The following is a 20516-nucleotide window of genomic DNA, read 5'->3' as shown; positions in this document are numbered from 1 at the left end:
CTCTGATTGAGGAAAATGAGCAGCATGTACTTAACAGCAAATTACAATCGCTGCTCTCCGATGACGTGAAGTGTTCGCCTTGAGTCTGGTGGCGAGGGACACTGGGTGGCTCTACCTCTGCGGAGCAAAGTCAAAAGGTCATAAAGGGAGTGTCTGCTGGGAAAACTTCCTGCTTCAGAAACATTCAAGAAAAGTCCCCACAGCAGCTGTGGGAGCTTCCACCAAAGACCCAGTTTTCCTCAGGTAACACCGGACACCACACACACACACACACACACACACACACACACTACAGCGTCTCCAAATCTGTGATCACACTCGGTGTCTTACTGATTAAGCTGTGTGTGTTTTTCACTATGACTTCCATTGTGCTCTCATAATGAGATTCGATATAAAATCATGAATAGAAGTGTCTGACAGTCATAGTGATGATAAGTTTGCTTAAAGCATTCAGTCAAAATGAAAAATCATCAAGCTAATACTAATTTGGCAGCAGCTATTTGTCAATAAGAACTGCTCTTTCTGTTTCTCTATAGGCTTTGTCCATGTTTCTGCTATGCTGCATTTAAGTAAGGTAAGACCGAGTCTCTGTGAAGTATGATTTCATGATCTTCAGATCATCATCTCAAGAACTGTTTGGCTTTTTTTGGCTTAGCACTTTGGCATATGACAACTTCTGGTTTCCCTGCACTTTAGGGGGATTTTGTGTGGGTGGACTCCAGTGAAGGGGTGCCCATCGGGGCGGAGGTCAAGGTGACTGGCACCGGACAGCTTCAGCTCATCGACGATGAAGGAAAGGTACAGACCTCCACAGGAGTTCGCTTCAGGTTCAGGAAAATGAGCGTGCACCTTCTGCGTAATGCTGACTCTTTTGTGACAAACACAACAGGAGCACAAGATCGACAAGAAGGCGAAGGGCGCCATCCGGCCCATGCACCCCACCTCTGTGAAGGGTGTGGATGACATGATAAGACTCGGGGACCTCCATGAGGCAGGACTCCTCAGGAACCTCCTGGTGCGACACAAAGAAGGCGTCATCTATGTAGGTGAACCACGTCGTTTTATGAGGTCCATAACTCGCTGTGGAAATGCTCGTCCGTGTCTCCCCTCGCCGTCAACGGCTCTCTATCTCAGACTTTGCCCTGTAGTTTATCACAGTGCTGTTTGTCTCCATGGAGACAAATGAGCCTCTGTTGAAAGAGAACATCTCAGTGTTTTCTGTCGTCAAAGCTCAGCAGTGTTTGTTCAATTATGAATCAGGCCATTTTGCTGTACAGAAATACCACCGCTAAATGCTGGGAGCAAAACATCTCCTCATCTCTGACCTTTAATATATAAATCACAGCACTTAACAAAGCTTTAATCCACCCATGAAATTTTTAAAAGCAGCGATCTCACACACTGTAGCCGTGACCAAATGGGGGGTCACTGGGGTCACTGGGGGCTTGAAACATGCTGACACCATAATAACTTGTTTATGTACACACACACACACATTCATCACATGTGCTGATGGTTATCGTGTCTCTCTATCTGAAGACATACACAGGCTCCATTCTGGTTGCGGTCAACCCTTACCAGCTGCTGCCCATCTACACCACTGAGCACGTGCACATGTACACAGATCGACGACTGGGTGAATTGCCGCCGCACGTCTTCGCCATCGCGGACAACTGCTTCTTCAACATGCGCCGCACCCGAGCAAAGCAGTGCTGTGTCATCAGGTCTGCTTTTGTCTTTCTGAATCAGCCAAGGGTCGTGTTGTCAAAACCAACATCTGTCTGGCCTTTTAATTACACATTTTGATCCAACATATCAAAGCCCTTAGACAGATCAATAATCACAATGACATTTATAGCCAAAAAGGCAGCTGAGATGGTACTATGCCCAGGACTGAAACCCGAGTACCAGTGATTTAGAACCTTTACAACGCAGGAACAAATTTAATAATGCAGCAAAATGTATTATTTTATGCTGCTTAAAGGCATTATTAAATGCATTTGTTCTTTACATGTTTACTTTTTTATTTTCCCCATCAGTGGAGAGTCGGGAGCTGGGAAAACTGAGAGCACCAAGCTCATGCTGCAGTTCCTGGCTGCAGTGAGCGGCCAGCGCTCCGGGATCGAGCAGCAGATTCTTGAAGCGAACCCCATCTTGGAGGGTATGAGCAAAAACATAAAATTAAACGAATCTGCAGAATTCCCTGTTTCATTTGTTCTGCTTTGATAAAATACATCTTTTCTTCTCAGCCTTTGGTAATGCCAAAACAGTTCGAAATGATAACTCCAGTCGTTTTGGGAAGTACATTGACATCAGGTTCAACAAGAGTGGAGCCATTAAAGGGGCTCGCATTGAGCAATACCTGCTGGAGAAGTCCCGAGTTTGCCGACAGGTGGGAAGAGGGGTTGGCTGAATATTTGGAGTCGTAACGTGGTTCAAGTCGAATCTTCTTGTGGTGACGAACAAGTGCTTTCATGTGCAGGCACCCGAGGAAAGAAACTACCACATCTTTTACGACATGCTGATGGGCATGACGGCTGAGCAGAAGAAGATTCTTTCGCTTGGGAACGCTGCTGAGTACAAGTATCTGACCATGGTACTGAAGTCATTTTGCTAACTGTTAAAGTTGAATAAAACGTTGACTTCTTATAAGGATTTTGAAGATAAAAGCCTGGCGTTTGAATCAGATATCCTCATAAGAGCATTTAGTTTTAAACCATGTGATCATGTCACCAGGGTGGGTACAACAGATGTGAAGGACGTGACGATGTGAAGGAATACGCCCACTTCCGTTCAGCCCTGAAGGTCCTCTTGTTCACAGAGAATGACTCCTGGGAGATCTCCAAACTCCTGGCTGCCATCCTTCACTTGGGCAATGTGGACTTTGAGAGTAAGACGCATGCACTGTAGATTTTATCAATCTCCAATGCACAAAACGATTGAATCTTTTGAGCCATTTGGCATATCTTTCTTTTATTCAGGCACCATTGTAGATAACCTCGAGGCCTGTGATGTCATCAAATCGTCCCATTTCGACATGGCCAGCCAGCTTTTGGAGGTAATTGTAGTTTTTTTTACACTTACAAGGAGCTCAGATGATCTTGTCTGACTGTGTTTGCTGCATCACCTCAGGTGGCTCCCAAAGAGCTGGAGACGAGTCTGACTCAGCGCTGCTTCGTGACTGCTGGAGAGAGAGTGATCAAAGCTCTGGCCTCGGCCCAGGCGGTGGACGGCAGGGACGCCTTTGTCAAGGTAAAATTCAGATCAGACATAAATGCTGCTCATTTTAACACACTAAACGAGCCCTGTGAGGATTGTTGGAGAGCCTTCCTTATTCTTTACCACCAATGAGGCACAAATGATCTCTAGACTACTAGATCTCTGTAGGATTTGTCTTCTTAGCACCATTATTTATACACCTTTTATTTACCTCAAGGTTGCAAACCACTTTTGGAAGGGAGACCTTCCATCAAATCATTACTAAAGACAGATGGCCAGACTTAAATAAGGCTAAAAACAGGCTTAGACAGTTAACAATGGAGTCATTTATCATAACTTGGTAGGAATACCTTGAGTGTCTTTGTCTAAAGTTATGACATTTGGATCTTTTGTGTTGTTTTGCTCTGCTGTGTACTTAATAATTTGTTCTCTGTATTATCTCCAGGCCATTTATGGACGGCTCTTCGTTTGGGTTGTGGACAAAATCAACACTGCCATTTACAAGAAGCCTGAGGATTCTGGGAAGGTCAAACAGTCAATAGGCTTGCTTGACATCTTTGGCTTTGAGAACTTTGACAATAACAGGTTGGCGTTCAGCTCTCGTGACATTAGTGGATTATTGCTGCTGTTGTTAGACAAAGAACACATTGTTGAGTTGACTGAAATCCATCTTGTCTTTTCTCTTGCGCTGCTGCATTTCTGAACTATTGCAGCTTTGAGCAGCTGTGCATCAACTTTGCCAATGAGCAGTTGCAGCAGTTCTTCGTCAAGCATGTTTTCAAGCTGGAGCAGGACGAGTACACCCGTGAAAACATTGTTTGGAAGCACATTGAATACCAAGACAACCAACGCACCCTGGACATATTGGCAAACAAATCCCTGAACATGCTGTCGCTTATTGATGAGGAGAGCAACTTCCCCAAGGTCTGTGTCCTCCTTGTACCTCATAAAAGTCTGCTTTCTCAAAGCAAAGTGGGTTTTAACTCTCTTCTTTTGTTCATACTCAGGGCACAGATAACACCATGCTCCAAAAAATGAATCAGGTCCATGGGAAAGGTGGCATCTACATCCCTCCCAAGAACGACCATGACACACAGTTTGGAATCCAACATTTTGCTGGAGTGGTCCACTATGATTCAAAAGGTACTTTTCAAGGTCTAAAAGCAACAAACCAAGTCCTCTGTGATATTCTTATTGTGTCTGTCTTGTTTTGAGGTTTCCTGGAGAAAAACCGTGACACCCTCAGCTTAGATCTGATTCTGCTGGTGGAGACCTCCAAGAATAAACTCCTCAAAAAGGTGTTTCATAAGGAGCTGTCCTCCAGTCCCATCAAAAGCGGGACCAACCCCAGGATGGTCATCACCTCGGCCTCCAACAGCCTCCGGGTCAGTGCAGGCTGTAGCTTCAGCATTAGACAGACCTGAAATCATTTTGATAATAAAGATTATTGTACGTACGTATCTACTCACACTGTGTGACTTTTGTTTGCACCTGACAGCCAGGGTCTGATGGCAAGAAGCTCGTTCCAACTCTGAGCGGCCAGTTCCGTCAGTCTCTAGATTCCCTGATGAAAACACTGACTGTGTGTCAGCCCTATTTCATACGCTGCATTAAACCCAACGACTTCAAGAAGCCCATGGTGAGGAGAGAGGCTGCAGTCACGCAACCAAAATAAAACTGTACCACAAATGAATGAAACAATTTGGTGTAAGTGAATCAGATTGCGTCCCTCTGTGTGTCAGCTGTTTGACAGAGAGCTGTGCATGCGTCAGCTCCGTTACTCCGGTATGATGGAGACCATCAGGATCCGGAAAGCTGGATATCCTGTACGCTACACATTCGAGGAGTTTCTTGATCGCTACCGCGTCCTTCTGAAAGCTTACCTCTGTGATCCCAAAACAGTAAGTTGGAGGTATTAACGTGATCATTCTGATCATGATGTCCTCACAGCTTTTCTCATCTTCTCTTGATGTGTTTGTTTGATGGTTATTTTGCTCAAACAGGAAAGTAAAGTGAAATGCTGTAAAAGCATTTGTCAAGCTGTGCTTGCTGGAGAAGGTGACTGGACGATTGGCAAGACAAAGATATTCCTCAAGGTGCCGCCTTACATTTTAATGTACAGCCTAATGTTAGTGATGGATATGTGTGGAAACGTGCAATAGACACAATAATTTGAATCGTATGAGCAACGGAATACCGAATGTTTCAACTGAATTTGTACTGTTGAAATAATTTATTCTGAAAATCATCAGAATTTGTGTGGTTTCAATTTCAAGCATGCAAATAAAGTTAACCAAGTCAAGCTGTGCAAATAAACTCAAATATAACTTTGCAGTGTCTCTTGAAACCACATCATTTGGTTAATTGCCCAGTTTTTCCAATTAGGTGTTCAATTCACATCCTTGCTCTTGTTTTCTCTCAGGACTACCATGACAGCATGCTTGAAGTGGAGCGAATGAAAGAACTAAATGTGAAAGCTCTTATGATCCAGAAAGTCGTCAGGAGCTACAAGTACAGGTATGGGACAAAAAGCTGAGAAATTATTATTGTTATTTTTCTCATGTGACTTCATATCTGTATGATTCATTGCCTTTAAAGGAAACAATTCCTGAAGAAAAAGGCTGGAGCTCTCGTTATTCAGAAATACTGGAGAGGACACAAAGGCAGAAAGCTGTACAAACTGGTGAGTTATGTTTTTCAGTATTTATGAAAGTGAAAATACAAGCCTCACTTGCAATAAACCCCTTCAATTATGTTGTAATTCTAGGTCCAGCATGGCTTCGCGAGGCTGCAGGCACAGATTCGTTCTCGTCAACTTACACTCCAGTATCAGAAGAAGCGAGCGGCAGCCATCGTGCTGCAGACCCAAACCAGAGGATACCTGGCCAGGAAGGAATGGAAGCGCAAGAGAAACGCTGTGATCCTCCTGCAGGCACAGACCAGGGGTCTGCTGGCCAGAAAGATGAAAAGAAACGTAAGTTCGACCTAAAAAACTAGTAAAAACCCTCTATGTGACGATTGTAAAAGAAGGTTAAAGTCCCGGTCATTTATTGTCTTTACTACCAGCATCCCTGTCGGTGAACTTGAGCAGTTACCTCTTCATTGGCACCACCCATCACGTTCTCAGCGTTCATTACTTTTAGCTGCTTGAACTGCGTCTCCATTAAGTTTCGATAATTATCACAACTTTTGCATTACTTCTAACCAACTGTTTTAGATGTGTATTTCCTTTAGCTAACTATGTCAAATCCATCACCTTTCATTATTTCAACCTTTTATCCATTACTTTAGCTAACTTTAATCATGTTAATCAAGCATAATTAATCTACCAGCATCTATGAAAATTAAACTACATTAACTAACCTTTGTATCTGACTGCATTCGGCAAAGAGTTTGTGTTTTGAACCTTTATCAATGAATATTGTGTTTTGTGTTAGTTCAGTAGTTTTTTGGACATCTACAGTAAACAGCCAGCAGGTGGCGCTCTTCCTCTTGCTCTCAGGTCCTGCAGGTCTCAGTATGATCTAATTTTGTTTTTGTTTGTTGTGCTTTTAGCTGTTACAGTCCACAATACAACAGTGTTTACAGACCATGTTGAAACTGAAGTTTAACAGAGTTTTATGAGCTGAGACTAACTTTCTTAGCTAGATTAGTAGCAATGAGGTACAGGTGACAGCTGGTGTCCTCCAAAAAGGACCAATTTGCTGTTGATGATGTCATTGTCCTATTCCTTATTACTTTTAGCTAACTATTTTAGCTGTTTATCCATTCATTTCACCTCATTATTTCAACTGGTTATTGATTAGCTACATTTAGCTAACGCTTTCACTTATCTATTCATTGCAACTTCTTATTTAATTGCGTAACTATTAGTTACCTTTAGCTAACGATTTCACCAGTTTATGTATTCATTTCAACTTATTTTAACTGTTTAACTACTAGTTTAACTATTTCACTCACTTATCCGTTCATTTCAACATAATATTTCAACTGTTTAACTATTACTATTACCTTTAGCTAACATTTTTGACTTCTCTGCTAGCTTGCTAACTAGTTTGAATAATCTCATGTTGGAAGGAGCTGTGAACTGTGTTGAGTTATTTTCCTCCTAAGGACAAATATGTGCATACACAGTATTTTTTCATCAGCTTTTATTTCACATTATTTGAGCTCCTCCACGATCTTTCCGTGTATTCCCATGGTTAGTCAAATCACTGTGGCTAAGGATGTCCCCTTCTTCAGTGACTGCCAAGATGTCTATGAGCAAGGCACTGAACCCCAAACTGCTTTAATGCACCGCTCTGTAACCAGCAGCTGAAAACTGATTGGTATTCATAATTCTACATAATTCTGATTGTTTGTTCAATCGTTGTTCCCCCAATGTCACTGCTGCATCATGACAAATTTGTACAGATTTGTTATTTATGTTGTATGCTGCATTAGGTAGTAAAATATATTTGGTTCAGCTTTTCTCAATCTTCTTTTATGTTATGTTCTTTCAGATGTACCTTACAGCTAAACAGAGAGAAGAAGAACGGCTGGCCATTTTGGAGAAACAAAGACTGTTGGAAGAAGCGCTGAGGAAAGACATGGAGGCCAAAGATTCGTACGATTTCATCACAGACCAGGAGATGGTGGACAGCATCTTCGGCTTCCTCCCCATTATTGTTGGAGGCCAGGAGGTTCGGTGACCAAAAGTTTTGCACATTTTGTAATACTTTTAGAATCAGTCACCACAAGTCTGTATCTGTTTTCAGGGCTTTGAGGGGAGAAGGATGGATTTCGAGGAGATAGACATTGACGAACTCCCCATGGAGGAAGATCTTACAGACGACTACGATGACCTGGATGAGTACTCCTTCTCCAAATTTGCCTCTATGTACTTCCAGGGTGCAGCCACCCACACCCACATCCGCCAGAGGCTTCGACAGCCCCTTCTTTACCATGAAGATGGAGGAGACGCCCTGGTGCTTCTCTCAGACTGCTTTAATTCATCACATGAGTTCCTCCTGTATGAGGACTAATTTGGTTTATTTCATTAATTTCTGTCATGTCATCATCAGGCCTCGCTGACAGTGTGGTGGATCATCCTGAGATTCATGGGAGACCTACCTGAGCCAAAAAAGCAGGTCCAGGTCAGGGGAAACTACATGGGGGGACGCCTTCTACCACAGGACCTGATGTCCAGAGGGGACAGACGTCTTGGCCTGCATCAGGTCAATATCCCCATAAAGAAAAGAGTTCATGAATTTTGAAAATTGTTATATTTTGTGGTTTAACACTAATTCATCATAGATTTTAAAGTACAATTTCTGACTGTATTAGAAGGTGCTAAGTAATAAAAATGAAAGAAAGTTTTCCACAACACCCGAGGAGCCAACACAAAACAGAAAGAGCTCCATGTTCTGACAGGAAACAGGAAGGTTTCTGCTTTTCAGCAGCTCAAAACCTGAAGGTATACACTGTGCCACAAGGGAGCCTCCAGGCAAGGAAGAGATCCACATTCACTGAGCCGCTGTCCAGGAACAGAAAAGCATCCGCTGAAAGAAAGTTCTCTCAACGTCTTTTTCACCCACCCTGCAGACTCTGAGGGAGGACAGTGACGGAGACACCTTGGACCGACCGTTGACGTCTCTTGAAAAACTGCACATCATCGTGGGATACGGCATCGTCAGACGTGATCTCAGGTAACAGGTGCTTGATTTAAACATCACACACATCTAATTACCTTTTCTTTTTTTATCTCTGCTAATCCAGCGTTTGTCTTTGTCTGTCCAGGGATGAGATTTACTGTCAGATCTGTAAGCAGCTTCATGACAACAGCAACCGCAACAGCTACTTCCGTGGTTGGATCCTGTTGTCCCTCTGTCTGGGCATTTTCTCTCCCAGTGAGAGCTTTTTAAAGGTAACTACAGCAGGCGCATTGGTTTCTCCAGTCTTATAAACAGTGTGCCGCCTGCTGTGACGTTTATTCTCATTGCTTTTCATCCCTCATCTCGGCAGTACCTGCAGAGTTTCATCCGTTTCGCTCCGGGCGGCTACGCTTCCTACTGTGCTGAAAGGCTGCGACGCACAAGAATGAACGGCGTGCGAGGGGAGCCGCCGGCCTGGCTGGAGCTGCAGGTAAAGAGGCTGACGCGAGGTGCACCTGCAGATATTTGAGACAGATGCCTGACTGATTGATGGGCTTTGATTGACACTTATGAACTCACATGCACAGAAGATCTCGTTACTATTTAATCAACATGCTCATTTTGTCTGGACTGTAACAGGCAACCAAGACAAAGAAGCCCATAATAGTGTCGGTGACGCTGATGGATGAACGCTCCATTAACCTGCCTGTTGACTCAGCATCTACCGCCAAAGAGATCTGCCAGCTCCTCTCTAACAAAGTCAAACTCAAAGACACCTTTGGCTTTTCCATCTACGTCGCCTTGTATGAAAAGGTAAGGTGTGCACCTGTGGTACAGCAGGTGAAGAGAAGATCTGCTATCACACATTTCTCATATGTATTCTTCATATTTTCTTTATAACAGTCAAAGTCTTTCTGCCTTTGAGAGGGAAACGCTGAAAAACACCCCAAAATGAAACATTCTGCATGCTGTGAAAATCTATTTTCACATTTTGAAAAGTCTTAAAATGAAGATGTTTTTGATCTACAGACCTACAGCAAAGCTCAGTACAGAGCTTTGCTGTAGGTCTGTAGAGAGAATACAGAGAATTTTAAAAAGGCACTGCAGATATGTGCAGATTTCTAAGAAGATTATTATTTAAATCTTCCAACGCCGTCATTTCACAGAAAATTACATTTCAGAGCTTTTGCCACACTCGTGAAGTGCTCCAAGAGACTCAAAGTTTTCATCTGCTTTGACTTAAGGACTATTTAAGGACTTTCCACTTGTTTCCATTTCAGAAATAAGTACTGACATTTAGCAGACAGGTGTTGTCTTTTGTTTCTGTTGAGTTGTGTACTTACATTACTATTATTATTCAAGGTGACAGTTTTTATTTCATTTGGTCGCCTGGTAGTGGAAACACGGGAAACACCAGATACTTCAGAGAGAGGGAGGAAGTCAGCGAACGTGACAAAACATGAATAAAACTTTAACGTGTGACCTCATCTGAATCATGTCACATTGATTTTCATCAGCAATGGCGGTCAACAATGAAGACAACAACTCCCATGATCCCACGCTACTTCACAATGTCTTCAACCATGTCGTTTGTTTTCATTGTTTTGGTTCAGAGACCCCTAGTGGTAGAAATGACATACCCTGTGCTTAAACACACTATTTGCATTATATTGGCTGTCAATGGTCAGTCAGAAAAAATTCATTGCTTCACAACAAACACTTATTAAAAAATCTCCATGACTTCAAATGCTGACCTGTCCTGTAGGTGTGGGCTCTGGGCAGCGGTCGGGAACATGTGATGGACGCCATCTGCCAGTGCGAGCAGGAAGTGAAGAAGAGAGGGGGGCAGGAACAGCACGCTCCGTGGCGTCTCTTCTTCCGTAAAGAGATCTTCACCCCCTGGCACGACTGCGAAGAGGACGAGATCAGCACAGACCTCATCTACAAGCAGATCATCCACGGTCTGAAGTTTGGAGAGTACCAGAGTGAAAAGGTGGGCTTGATTTGCATGATTGTCTGAAAGTTGCTGTCGTACTCTCACATATATGAATGTGACATTTTTCTTTCTGCATTTCACTTTCAAAGGAGGACGACGTTGTTGAGCTTGCTGCAAAACATTTATACATCCAGCACGGCTCAGACAGCAGTCAGGAACACGTGAAGGAAGCTGTTCAGGACTGCATCAGCAGCTCTCTGCTGGAGGCCAAGTCAGAGGCCAAATGGGTGCAGATGGTCAGCACTGCTCACGCTCAGGTCAGTCACAGCACATGGCAGAAGGTGCAGCGTGAAGAGGACTGGATGGAATGAAAACTCTGCAACAGCTTTGAGCGCATCTGACGTTTGTGTCTGTTTTTCTTAAACCACGCCAGGGTTCTTATTTGAGTTCGAGGCCGACGGCCGATTCAGTGAAGGCAGAGATGGTCGACTACGCCCGAGAGAAGTGGCCCATGTTCTTCTCCAGGTTCTTTGAAGTTTTCAAGGTGTCAGGTAGGCGTCTGTTAGCAAAGAATGTTTCTAGCCTATCAGTGTCGATGTCTTTAATCGTTTACAGTTTGATAAATCATGATAGTTGCATTGATTTAGATGCGTTCAGCAGCTATATTTATGTTGTTCTGATGATACACGAGGCTGCTGACACTCATGGGTGACTGGAAAAGGCCAGAATTAGAAATATTCTAAACAAATAACTTAAAAAGATCAAATGACTGAAGGCATCATGAGCTTCATCATTATAAATAAACCAGTCGTTTCTTGGTTTACAGGATTGATGGACAAACTATTTGTGCCTCTAAAGGAACTGATGAGTTCAGATTGAGAGTGTGTTTCATATTTTCTAGATTATAAATTCACTGTATCAGTAAGAACATACATGCAGTATTTAGAGCTGTCAGAGTTACATCCAAATGTAGCATCTAAAAATTTCAAGGGTATTTTTCCTCCTCAAATACTGAAATCAAAAGTTTGCAGAAACAGCACAGAATTGTTTCCTTTTGTGATTGATGACAAATTTAAAAACCAGTTCAGGATCAGTAATCAGAATTTCCTCAGAGGTTTCATTGATTTGCATTTCTTTTCTTTTATCACAGCAGAATTTAAAACATGTATAACCCAAACATTTCTACACTTTCCTCTGGAATCCACAGACAAACACGTCTAAGAGTGAAGCCGTTTCTTAACCAGCCTCCTTTGAGCCGTTAGCCGCTGCTGCTTTTTGTATCTATGTCAGACTGGGATATACAAGGCTATTTATAGATACACGACACCACTGGGGTGAAGACTGGAGCAAAGTAGTTGATTAGGAGTGAATAAGTGGGCCAGGAGCAACATTCCAGATTCACTGCTGTTTAGCTTGTGAACAGCTAATCTGCAGTAAGGACGAGCTGTGCTTCACTGACACAGCGGGTATTTTCATCAACAGATCAGCTGTGCAGTCGGATTTCTTCTGCTACTGTGTGTAAATGCATAATAGACAACATGCTGCTAAGATGAAAGTATTATTATTACAGGCCTCCACAGCGTAATTCCTCAATATAACACATCGCACGGAGTCTCCCAGTGAACAGTTTGTCGCTCTTTATGCTTCACTCCAGTGAAACATGTTGTTGTATGTTGTTATCCCCGAGGCCTTGAACGTCACTGTTGGTTATTTATTAACAAAAATGTCAAACTCTCCTCGTGTCTAGCTACACCAATGCGAGGATTTGCTGCTTTTTTGTGTTTTGTATCTTTGTAAGTTGAATATTTGAATAGAATACAATAGAAAAGACACTAAATTAAAGACATTTAACAGCAAAGTGCTCCACAAGAACATCATTATTAATCAAGAATTTAGCACAATGCAAGTGCACACACCGGATATCACCAGCATTTGGTTAACAGAGCTCTAATAGAAGGTATGAAGGATCCCTGGTACAGGGAGTCCTCAAAGGCGGCTTCCTGTACCTCCACCCCGATGGTAAAAACCCAAATTCACCGTAGTCAGGGTCTGACAGGTCACTGAGGATTGCCCGCCCTTTCCCCACACACACTCACAAAGCGGCATCATGCTGTGCTGTTGTTGACCCACAGTCTTGCCAGACATAATAACAATCCCACTGAGTTCGTTCATCCTTTGGTGGCTGAAATGATTCACATACAAGGTGCGAACAACACTCACCTGCTGGACAGCAAATGATCTGATAATTCCCTTCCTGTCTCTCATCGGGCTTGTTTCTTCCACGGGTTTTTTTTTAGGTCCTCCACTACCAAAGAGCAAGTTCATTGTGGCCGTAAACTGGACTGGTATCACCTTCCTGGATGAGAGAGAGAAGAGGCTGCTGGAGCTCTCCTTCCCTGAGATCACCGGAATCAACACCATAAGGTAGAGACAGAATCGGAGGAGGAGGAGGGAGTGTGGTGTGCTGGTTTACAGTGAGGAAGAGTCCAGTTTGCTAAGACAGCGTGGTGTTGCTTGTGTTGTAATTCTGCTTTGATGCACACGCAGGCAGGGTAAAATGTCTGGCCAGGCGGTGACCCTGCTGACGCTGAAAGGAGACTTCACTCTGGGCGGAGGCACCGCTGAGGACATGGCAGAGCTGGTTACCATGTTCCTCAGTGGACTCACGGAGAGATCTCAGTACGCTGTGACGCTGAAGGAAGCCGACAGACGAGGTCAGAGGACTGACTTCTCTCTCTTAGATTGTCAAGCTGAACTGTTATAGACTCTTCTCCTGCTAATTGCTAAGTGTCTCAATTGTCTTCGGTCCCAGATGACCCCACATTCCTGAGCTTCAAGAAAGGAGAGCTCATTATCATAATCAGCGATCAGGAGTTTTCTCAGCAGCGTGGCTGGATAAAGGGCAAAAACGAGCGCACAACACAAACGGGAGCCGTCCCCATTGATGCCATCTTAATCCTGCCAACGCTCAGCAAGCCCACCAGTGAGCTCATGGTACGCAGACGTCAGTGACTTCATTCTCAGACGAGTTATCACGCCCAGAAAGTGCGGCGTATTAAATGTAGTGCGTTTTTCTTTATTTCAGGCCCTCCTCAACTTGTCTCCTAACCAGAGGAAGAACATCATAAAAGACACAGGAACGATGGAGAGAGTAGCTCCTGCCACTCTGAAGGAGTTCTCCCTCGAGTACTTCAGGTAATCAGAACCGTCCTCCATTTGAATGAAATGTTTTTAGACCAGCAGGAAAGTGCTCACTGGAACAGTACTGACAGCGGGGATCCCCATCTTGTTCCACTGATCCTACAGGCAGCCCACAAAAGATGTGAACCGTCAGGTGATTTCCAGGAACGCTGCTCCTGAGAGGCTGTGGGTCAGCTCCAGAGAGCCAATCAGACAGCCCCTCCTCAAGAAACTGGTGGGCAACCCTGAGTTCAGCCACAAAGCCTGTTTGGCCTTCATTGATATCCTCCACACACCACAGTTATAAAAGAAGGGACCAGTTCTTCCTGTGTTCTGTACCAGTGCACCTTCTGACACACGACTTAAGCCCATGAATTTTATAGTTATCTATTTCAGGGGTTCTGTTTTCTACTGGCTGGAGCAAATATTAATCAATGCACATGGTGCAATGTGCCAGAAGTTGGATGAGCATTCCTATGGAAGCTGGGTGATGTTTTTTACCCAATAGGCCCCAGTTTTGTCATAAATCTACTAAACTCACAGGTAACAGCAGTCTCTGAGTCTGACTTAACTTTAAACTGTGCTTGAATCCTACCTTTACCGACCCAAAGAGCAGGCTTCAGGCCTGACAGTGGCTGGTCCATCTGGCTCGACAGGCAGTTTCATCTGAACACCATCGCTCAGTTATCCAACCATCACTTTTTATCTAGTTCCGCTGGTCTTTTACAAAAGAATAAAAAGGTTTCAGTATGATGCCGAGGCATGTCTGCAGTTTCAAAGTTTGGTTATTTCTCCTCGACTGATGCGTACCGATCCTGAAATATATGGGAGATTACCCCACCAAGCAGGTGCAGAATCCTCTGGAGCTCACCGACCAGATCTTCGGCCCCGCCACTGAGGATAAGGCTCTCAGGGACGAGGTCTATTGCCAGATCATGAAGCAGATGACCAGCAATAACAACCGGTACGCTGCCTCAGCTTCTCAGAGATCAAACTGTTTATGGGCTTGTTTCAGAAAAAGGAAGGTTTAAAATCTGTGTGATAAAATCAGTTGGATAGAGCAAATTAGTGTTTGCCAATCGTTGTTTTTACTCGTGATATCAGGTTAGTATAGCTCACTTTTCAGTGCAGTACAAGCAGAGTGAGACATTTGACATTTCTCTGAAGTGGAACTGAAATGTGATCACCCTTCATGTTACAGTGTACAAGAATGGATGTGAATACAAACCAAGACTCTGTTGCATCATCTGCTTTCGGGTGTCTTTGTCTGTTTCCCTATCACCCAGGTTCAGCATGGAGCAGGGCTGGCAGCTGCTGTGGCTCTGCTGTGGCCTGTTTCCTCCCAGCCAGCCTCTTCTGAGGCATGCTCAGCGATTCCTGGAGTCGCGCCGCAGAGAGCCGCTCGCCGCCGACTGTCTGCAGCGGATGCAGAGCTCGCTGAGGTTAGCCCAACACGCCGTTTAACACGTCACCAGCACACAGCACTGTGTTCCCCCTGTCTCAAGGCTGAGCCTTTCCAGGATGCCCCTTTCATACCCAACCATGATACTATCACCTGTTACCGATCAATGCTGCTGCATCAGATTCAGAATAAGCAGATATTTACAGAAATCAATGAAGCTGGTCAGCTCAAACATTAAATGTATTGTCTTTGTGCTGTCTTCAATTGAGTATTTGTCAGGATGTAAAGGATTAGCAAATTATCACATACTGTTTTATTGATGTTTTACGCATCACAATTTATAGAATCGAGGTTGTAGAAAAGCACAAAGCAACCACGGTGACGCAGCAAACTGTGCTCTTTAAGGCAGAACTTGCTTGCAGAGATGCTCAGACTGAACTCTTTAAACATGTGTTGCATCACTTTCACGCTGACTTGACCACAGTCTGCATTTGCATGGCCTGCTCTATAAATATACCTGCTTTACATTCAGTATAACTAACACAATGACAACAGGCTCCAACAGACGACCAGCACAGTTGGTGCATGGTGTTGCATGTTTACTGCTTTAGTGACAGAGTGTGTGCTGTTTCTTTATCTGTGCTGAATCTGTGGCTTCATGTCAACGTGATAAAGTATAAAAAAACATGTGACTAAGCCTTTGCGGTCCTTGTGTAGGATGGAGCCCAGGAAGCTCCCACCACACCAGGTTGAGGTAGACGCCATCCAGCTGAACAGCACACAGATTTTCCACAAAATCGTCTTCCCCAACGACACAGAGGAGGTACGAACACACAAACCTTGTATGTTTGAAGTTACGGCAAAAAGGCAGGTCAGATATTCGTACACTGTTACTAGCGATCCAGTGATTCCTCTCATCCCTCTTCAGATATTTGAGGTCGCGACAAGCACCAAGATCAGGGATCTCATCCAGAACATCGCCAGCAAGCTCCGTCTGGCTTCAGCAGACGGCTTCAGCATTTTTGTCAAAACACATAACAAGGTCCATTTGATATTTCTCTCCCTTGAACGTTATGTTTTGATCGATGGTTTTACAAACGTGTGTTATTTCATGGATTCTCAGCCTTCTTTCATGACCTTCGGCTCCACTCGTTATCAAAGAACGTCTGTGATTGTGTTTCTTTTAGGTTCTCAGTTTGAATGACACGGACTACTTCTTTGATAGTCTGAGAGAAATCACTGACTGGTCCAAGACAGCCAAGAGCTTCAAAGAAGGTAAAAGCATTACCTGATTAGAGTGCCAATCGGACCTCTGATGGTTCTTTGTGTTTACCCATAAAACCCTCTTTGGTGTGTGTGTGTGTGTGTGTGTGTGTGTGTGTGTGTGTGTGTGTGTGTGTGTGTGTGTGTTCAGCTGGCCCCGTCAATGTGCCCTACGTTGTGTTCTTCATGAGGAAGCTGTGGTTCAATGTGATCCCTGGCAGAGACACAGAGGCTGATCTTATCTTCCATTTCCCTCAGGTACATTATTTGAATGATGCAGCTCAGCCACCATCAAATTTTCCAGGCTGATTAGTTTTGCCACACGATATGAAAGCCAAATATTTCCCTTAAATATCCGACCTGACCCAAAGATGAAATGGTGGCTCTCGTTCCAAACTGCTCCCTCTGGTTTCATTATGACCAGAAAGACATTTGCAGGTTAAAACATTGTCTTTTATTCATCGATGCAGTCAGCAGCAACTTGGTTTAAAGGTCAAACTTGAGCCCAAATCTGGTGGGAATTTAATTCCCGCAGTAGCAGACTATGTTTAAAATGTCTTTCTATTTTCCAGGAGCTACCCAAGTACCTGAGAGGCTATCATGTTTGCACCAAAGAGGAAATGGTCAACATTGCAGCCCTGCTCCTCAGGACAAAGATCAACAACGACAAGAGCCAGTTGGTCACGATTCCCAAGATGCTGAAGGAGCTGGTGCCCGCCGACCAGCTGAAGGCCATGTCTGAAAACGACTGGAAGAAGGTATGAGAGGTTTTCTTTCCACTGGCTTCGTCTCAAGAGGTGGTACACTTTATTCTTTTTGTCAGCACATCTCAGGAAAAGACCAAAACCAACAATACTCAACACGTTTCGACTTCCTTATCCCGTCTGTGACACTCGACTCCAGCCCCATTCGTTCCTCCTGAAGACTTAAATCTTCAACAGGAATCGGTACAGCCACACGTGTGAGGCAAGGCTGTACTTCAGTGCTACACACAGTGAAATGCTAACATCAGCATGCTAACACAACGACAATGTTAACATGCTGATGTTTCGCAGCTAATGTTTACCAAGATCGCCATCTTAATTCAGCATTTTAGCATGCTAACACTTGCTAACTAGCATTAAAACTACAGAACACAAAGTACAGCTGAGGCTGATGGGAATGTCACTGGTTTTCCTGGTATATAGTTATTACAGTTAATCCTGATGGGAATACGAATATCTGTAATAAATTGTATGGCGATCCATCCACTATATGTTGAGGTATTTTAGAATTCTTCCTCCGGTGACCTTAAATGTACAGTGTCCTGTCAAACTGTTGCTGAGATATTAACCAGACCGACAGAATGACATTGCCAGGCAGCTAGCATGGCTACAAACAGTTCTACAACATACAGTTTAACTTTTAGATGAAGTCATGTCATTTCCTAAAACAGCTGGGCACTGTAGGCTTCAACAAACATTATGAAAACTAGAGTAATGGTGCGTTTGCTGGGGACTATATTTAGCTGTGCATTGATACAGTTTGCACATTAGCAAGTATTGACTGCAGCAGGATGACGTGTGTGAGACTGAGTCAAAACAAACTTTAGGGCGTGTTCATTAAAAAGAAAGACGTCACTGAGTGCGACAGTGTGGCTCATTGACGTGTTTGAAGAGTTTTTGGACAACATACGAGCTCTTTGACACAGAGGAGTGAAATACACACTCTGTCGCTTCTTCGCTCCATCAGTTTATTCTTTCTTTTGGTCTTTTCATGGGCTTTTTGACATGAACAATAACATAGAATAGAACCGTCTTTATCCTTTAGATTGCCCATATGAACAGTTTCACCATTATGCGTTCTGATCTCAGCTCTCTGGATATTATTGCCTGAAGGCTGGGGGGCTGTTGGAGAATCATTAACCTCATTAAAAGCTGTGCAAATGCTTCTATGAAACAAGAGTGCTGTATCATACTGTGATATGCATCTTTTTTCAGAGTATTGTCGCCTCCTATAACAAACAAGCTGGCATGTCTGTCGAAGAGGCTAAGGTGGCCGTCCTGAAGGCGGTTTACCGCTGGCCGACGTTCGGCTGCGCGTTCTTTGAAGTGAAGGTAAAAGCTGCAGCGATGCAGCACAGATGCTGCTTTATCTTGCTATCTATAGTCCATTTGGTTGAGTGGGTGGCTTGTTTATCTGATGCTCTCGCTCTCAGTCCCTCACACCCTCTGCCACCATGTTACGACTCAGTGAAGAAAAGTTTTCTCATTTGTCTTTGTGACTTTCCTCTCAGCAAACGTCAGAACCAAATTTCCCAGATATTGTGCGAATAGCCATCAGCAAGCAAGGCGTGACCATCATCCACCCGAAAACCAAGGTGAAATAAACAAAAAGTGCTGTTAACGGTATTTTCTTTAACATCCTGCTCCTGTTTTTTTTTTTTTACCATCAACAATTCTTTTCTCTTGTAAAGGATGTCTTGGTAAATCACCCCTTCAACCGCATCGCCAACTGGTGCAGTGGAAGCACCTTTTTTCACATGACTGTCGGCAACTTAGTGAGAGGAAGCAAATTCCTGTGTGAAACTTCCCTGGTAAGATCTGCATGTGAGCTTTAAGTGATGAAGCGTTGGTCCTTTTCACTTCCTTTCTTCACCTCTGCGTCTTCTTTTCAAAAGGGTTACAAGATGGACGATCTCTTAACCTCCTACGTCAACATGTACCTCAGAGAGAGGAGGGTGCAGCAGACCAGGAACCAGCGCTTCAACAGCTGAGCCTCAGCGACACGAGTGTGATGAAGCTGCAGATTAAATCCAGCATACTCGACATGTAGTTCACACACACACGAACAAAGAAGTAGAGCGAGAACTTTTGTCAGTTTAATCAACTTTATTTGTGCTCTGTGTGAAAAAAACTAAATGATTCATTGCAAAGAAGAAACTTGTTGTAGATTTCTCTCTTTTTATTTAAAGCTGGTGTTTCTTTGGACTGTATACAAGTAACATAATCCAGCAGGAACAGCTCATGTTCTAGCTAGTATAAAACTTTCTGAGCCCTTAATTTATGGAGAGACAACAGAGTTGCACGTGGTTCATGATCAACAAATGAAAAAACAAAATAGAAATGTGTATGACCATTTGTGACTTCCTTAAATGCTTGTTCCTAACGCCAAATACCATCCAAGTCTAATAAATGCAAAACAAATGTACACATACATGCAGCCCGTTTGAACTAATGCCAGTATTTATAGCACTTCATGTTTACAGTTTCAATCTTTTTAATCAACATCATTGTCTTTGAATGTTGTTGTGTTCATTTAGAAATTGTCTTATCTGTTTGCACAGTTGTGCTACGTTTGTGTGTGGAGACTCTTTTTACACCTCTGGTCCAAATCTGCACGTTGCATTCAGGTGCTAAACCCACCTCTCCCCGCTTTAATGCTAAATTTCCATTTGGTAAAAGACATTTTTTTCTCCATAAGTAGAGTATATAGTATTTCATCTGCATCTGGTGACCACAATTTCACAAATTCTGTAAGAGATTTCTTGAAGACATTAACTCTGGAAGCATAATTTTACATATTTATTCCAGTTTGGTGGTATCTGTTTGTGTATAGAAAAATTAATTTGCAAACAACATAATTTATTCACAAATCATCAAACACATTTGTAATCCCTGTTTTATTTGTGGATCATGAATTTGTCACTACTCCTGAGACTAATTATCCTTCATATTAACCTGCCTGACATTGAAGAACCCTTTTTATACACTGAAAATATCCCCCAAATTTTTAAAAATCATCCATGTCTGCTAGTTTACAGCCCAGTTCCTCAGCTTAGTGAGCACATTGTTCGGCTTCTGTGGGTGTTATCGTCACCAGCTGTGGATAAGTGGAATAACGT

At 43.4% G+C, this 20516-nt stretch overlaps 1 protein-coding gene across 1 annotated transcript; it reads left to right on the top strand.

Moving 5' to 3' along the window:
- The first annotated feature begins 556 nt into the window (after window positions 1–556).
- On the top strand, window positions 557–19597 carry myo7ba (myosin VIIBa). Its single transcript, XM_076725798.1, is given in 48 exon segments — window positions 557–574; window positions 697–798; window positions 890–1042; window positions 1540–1724; window positions 2040–2161; window positions 2250–2392; window positions 2483–2596; window positions 2737–2890; window positions 2982–3058; window positions 3133–3252; window positions 3665–3804; window positions 3933–4143; window positions 4227–4362; window positions 4435–4604; window positions 4718–4858; window positions 4962–5120; window positions 5223–5315; window positions 5642–5736; window positions 5818–5902; window positions 5987–6193; window positions 7722–7901; window positions 7944–8186; window positions 8283–8435; window positions 8545–8624; window positions 8626–8759; window positions 8762–8906; window positions 8998–9124; window positions 9223–9342; window positions 9492–9665; window positions 10618–10845; window positions 10938–11105; window positions 11222–11339; window positions 13086–13212; window positions 13336–13502; window positions 13601–13782; window positions 13874–13983; window positions 14095–14249; window positions 14779–14932; window positions 15255–15410; window positions 16088–16193; window positions 16299–16412; window positions 16558–16645; window positions 16785–16891; window positions 17206–17391; window positions 18613–18729; window positions 18909–18992; window positions 19089–19208; window positions 19293–19597. Coding segments are annotated over 48 exon segments (6564 nt in total). The 3' UTR covers window positions 19389–19597.
- The last annotated feature ends 919 nt before the right edge of the window (window positions 19598–20516 follow it).

The sequence above is a fragment of the Chaetodon auriga genome, chromosome 3, assembly GCF_051107435.1.
Source record: "Chaetodon auriga isolate fChaAug3 chromosome 3, fChaAug3.hap1, whole genome shotgun sequence".
Lineage (NCBI taxonomy): Eukaryota > Metazoa > Chordata > Actinopteri > Chaetodontiformes > Chaetodontidae > Chaetodon > Chaetodon auriga.
Note: the sequence above shows the minus strand (reverse complement) of the source record. Positions and strands in the feature narration are given on the sequence as shown.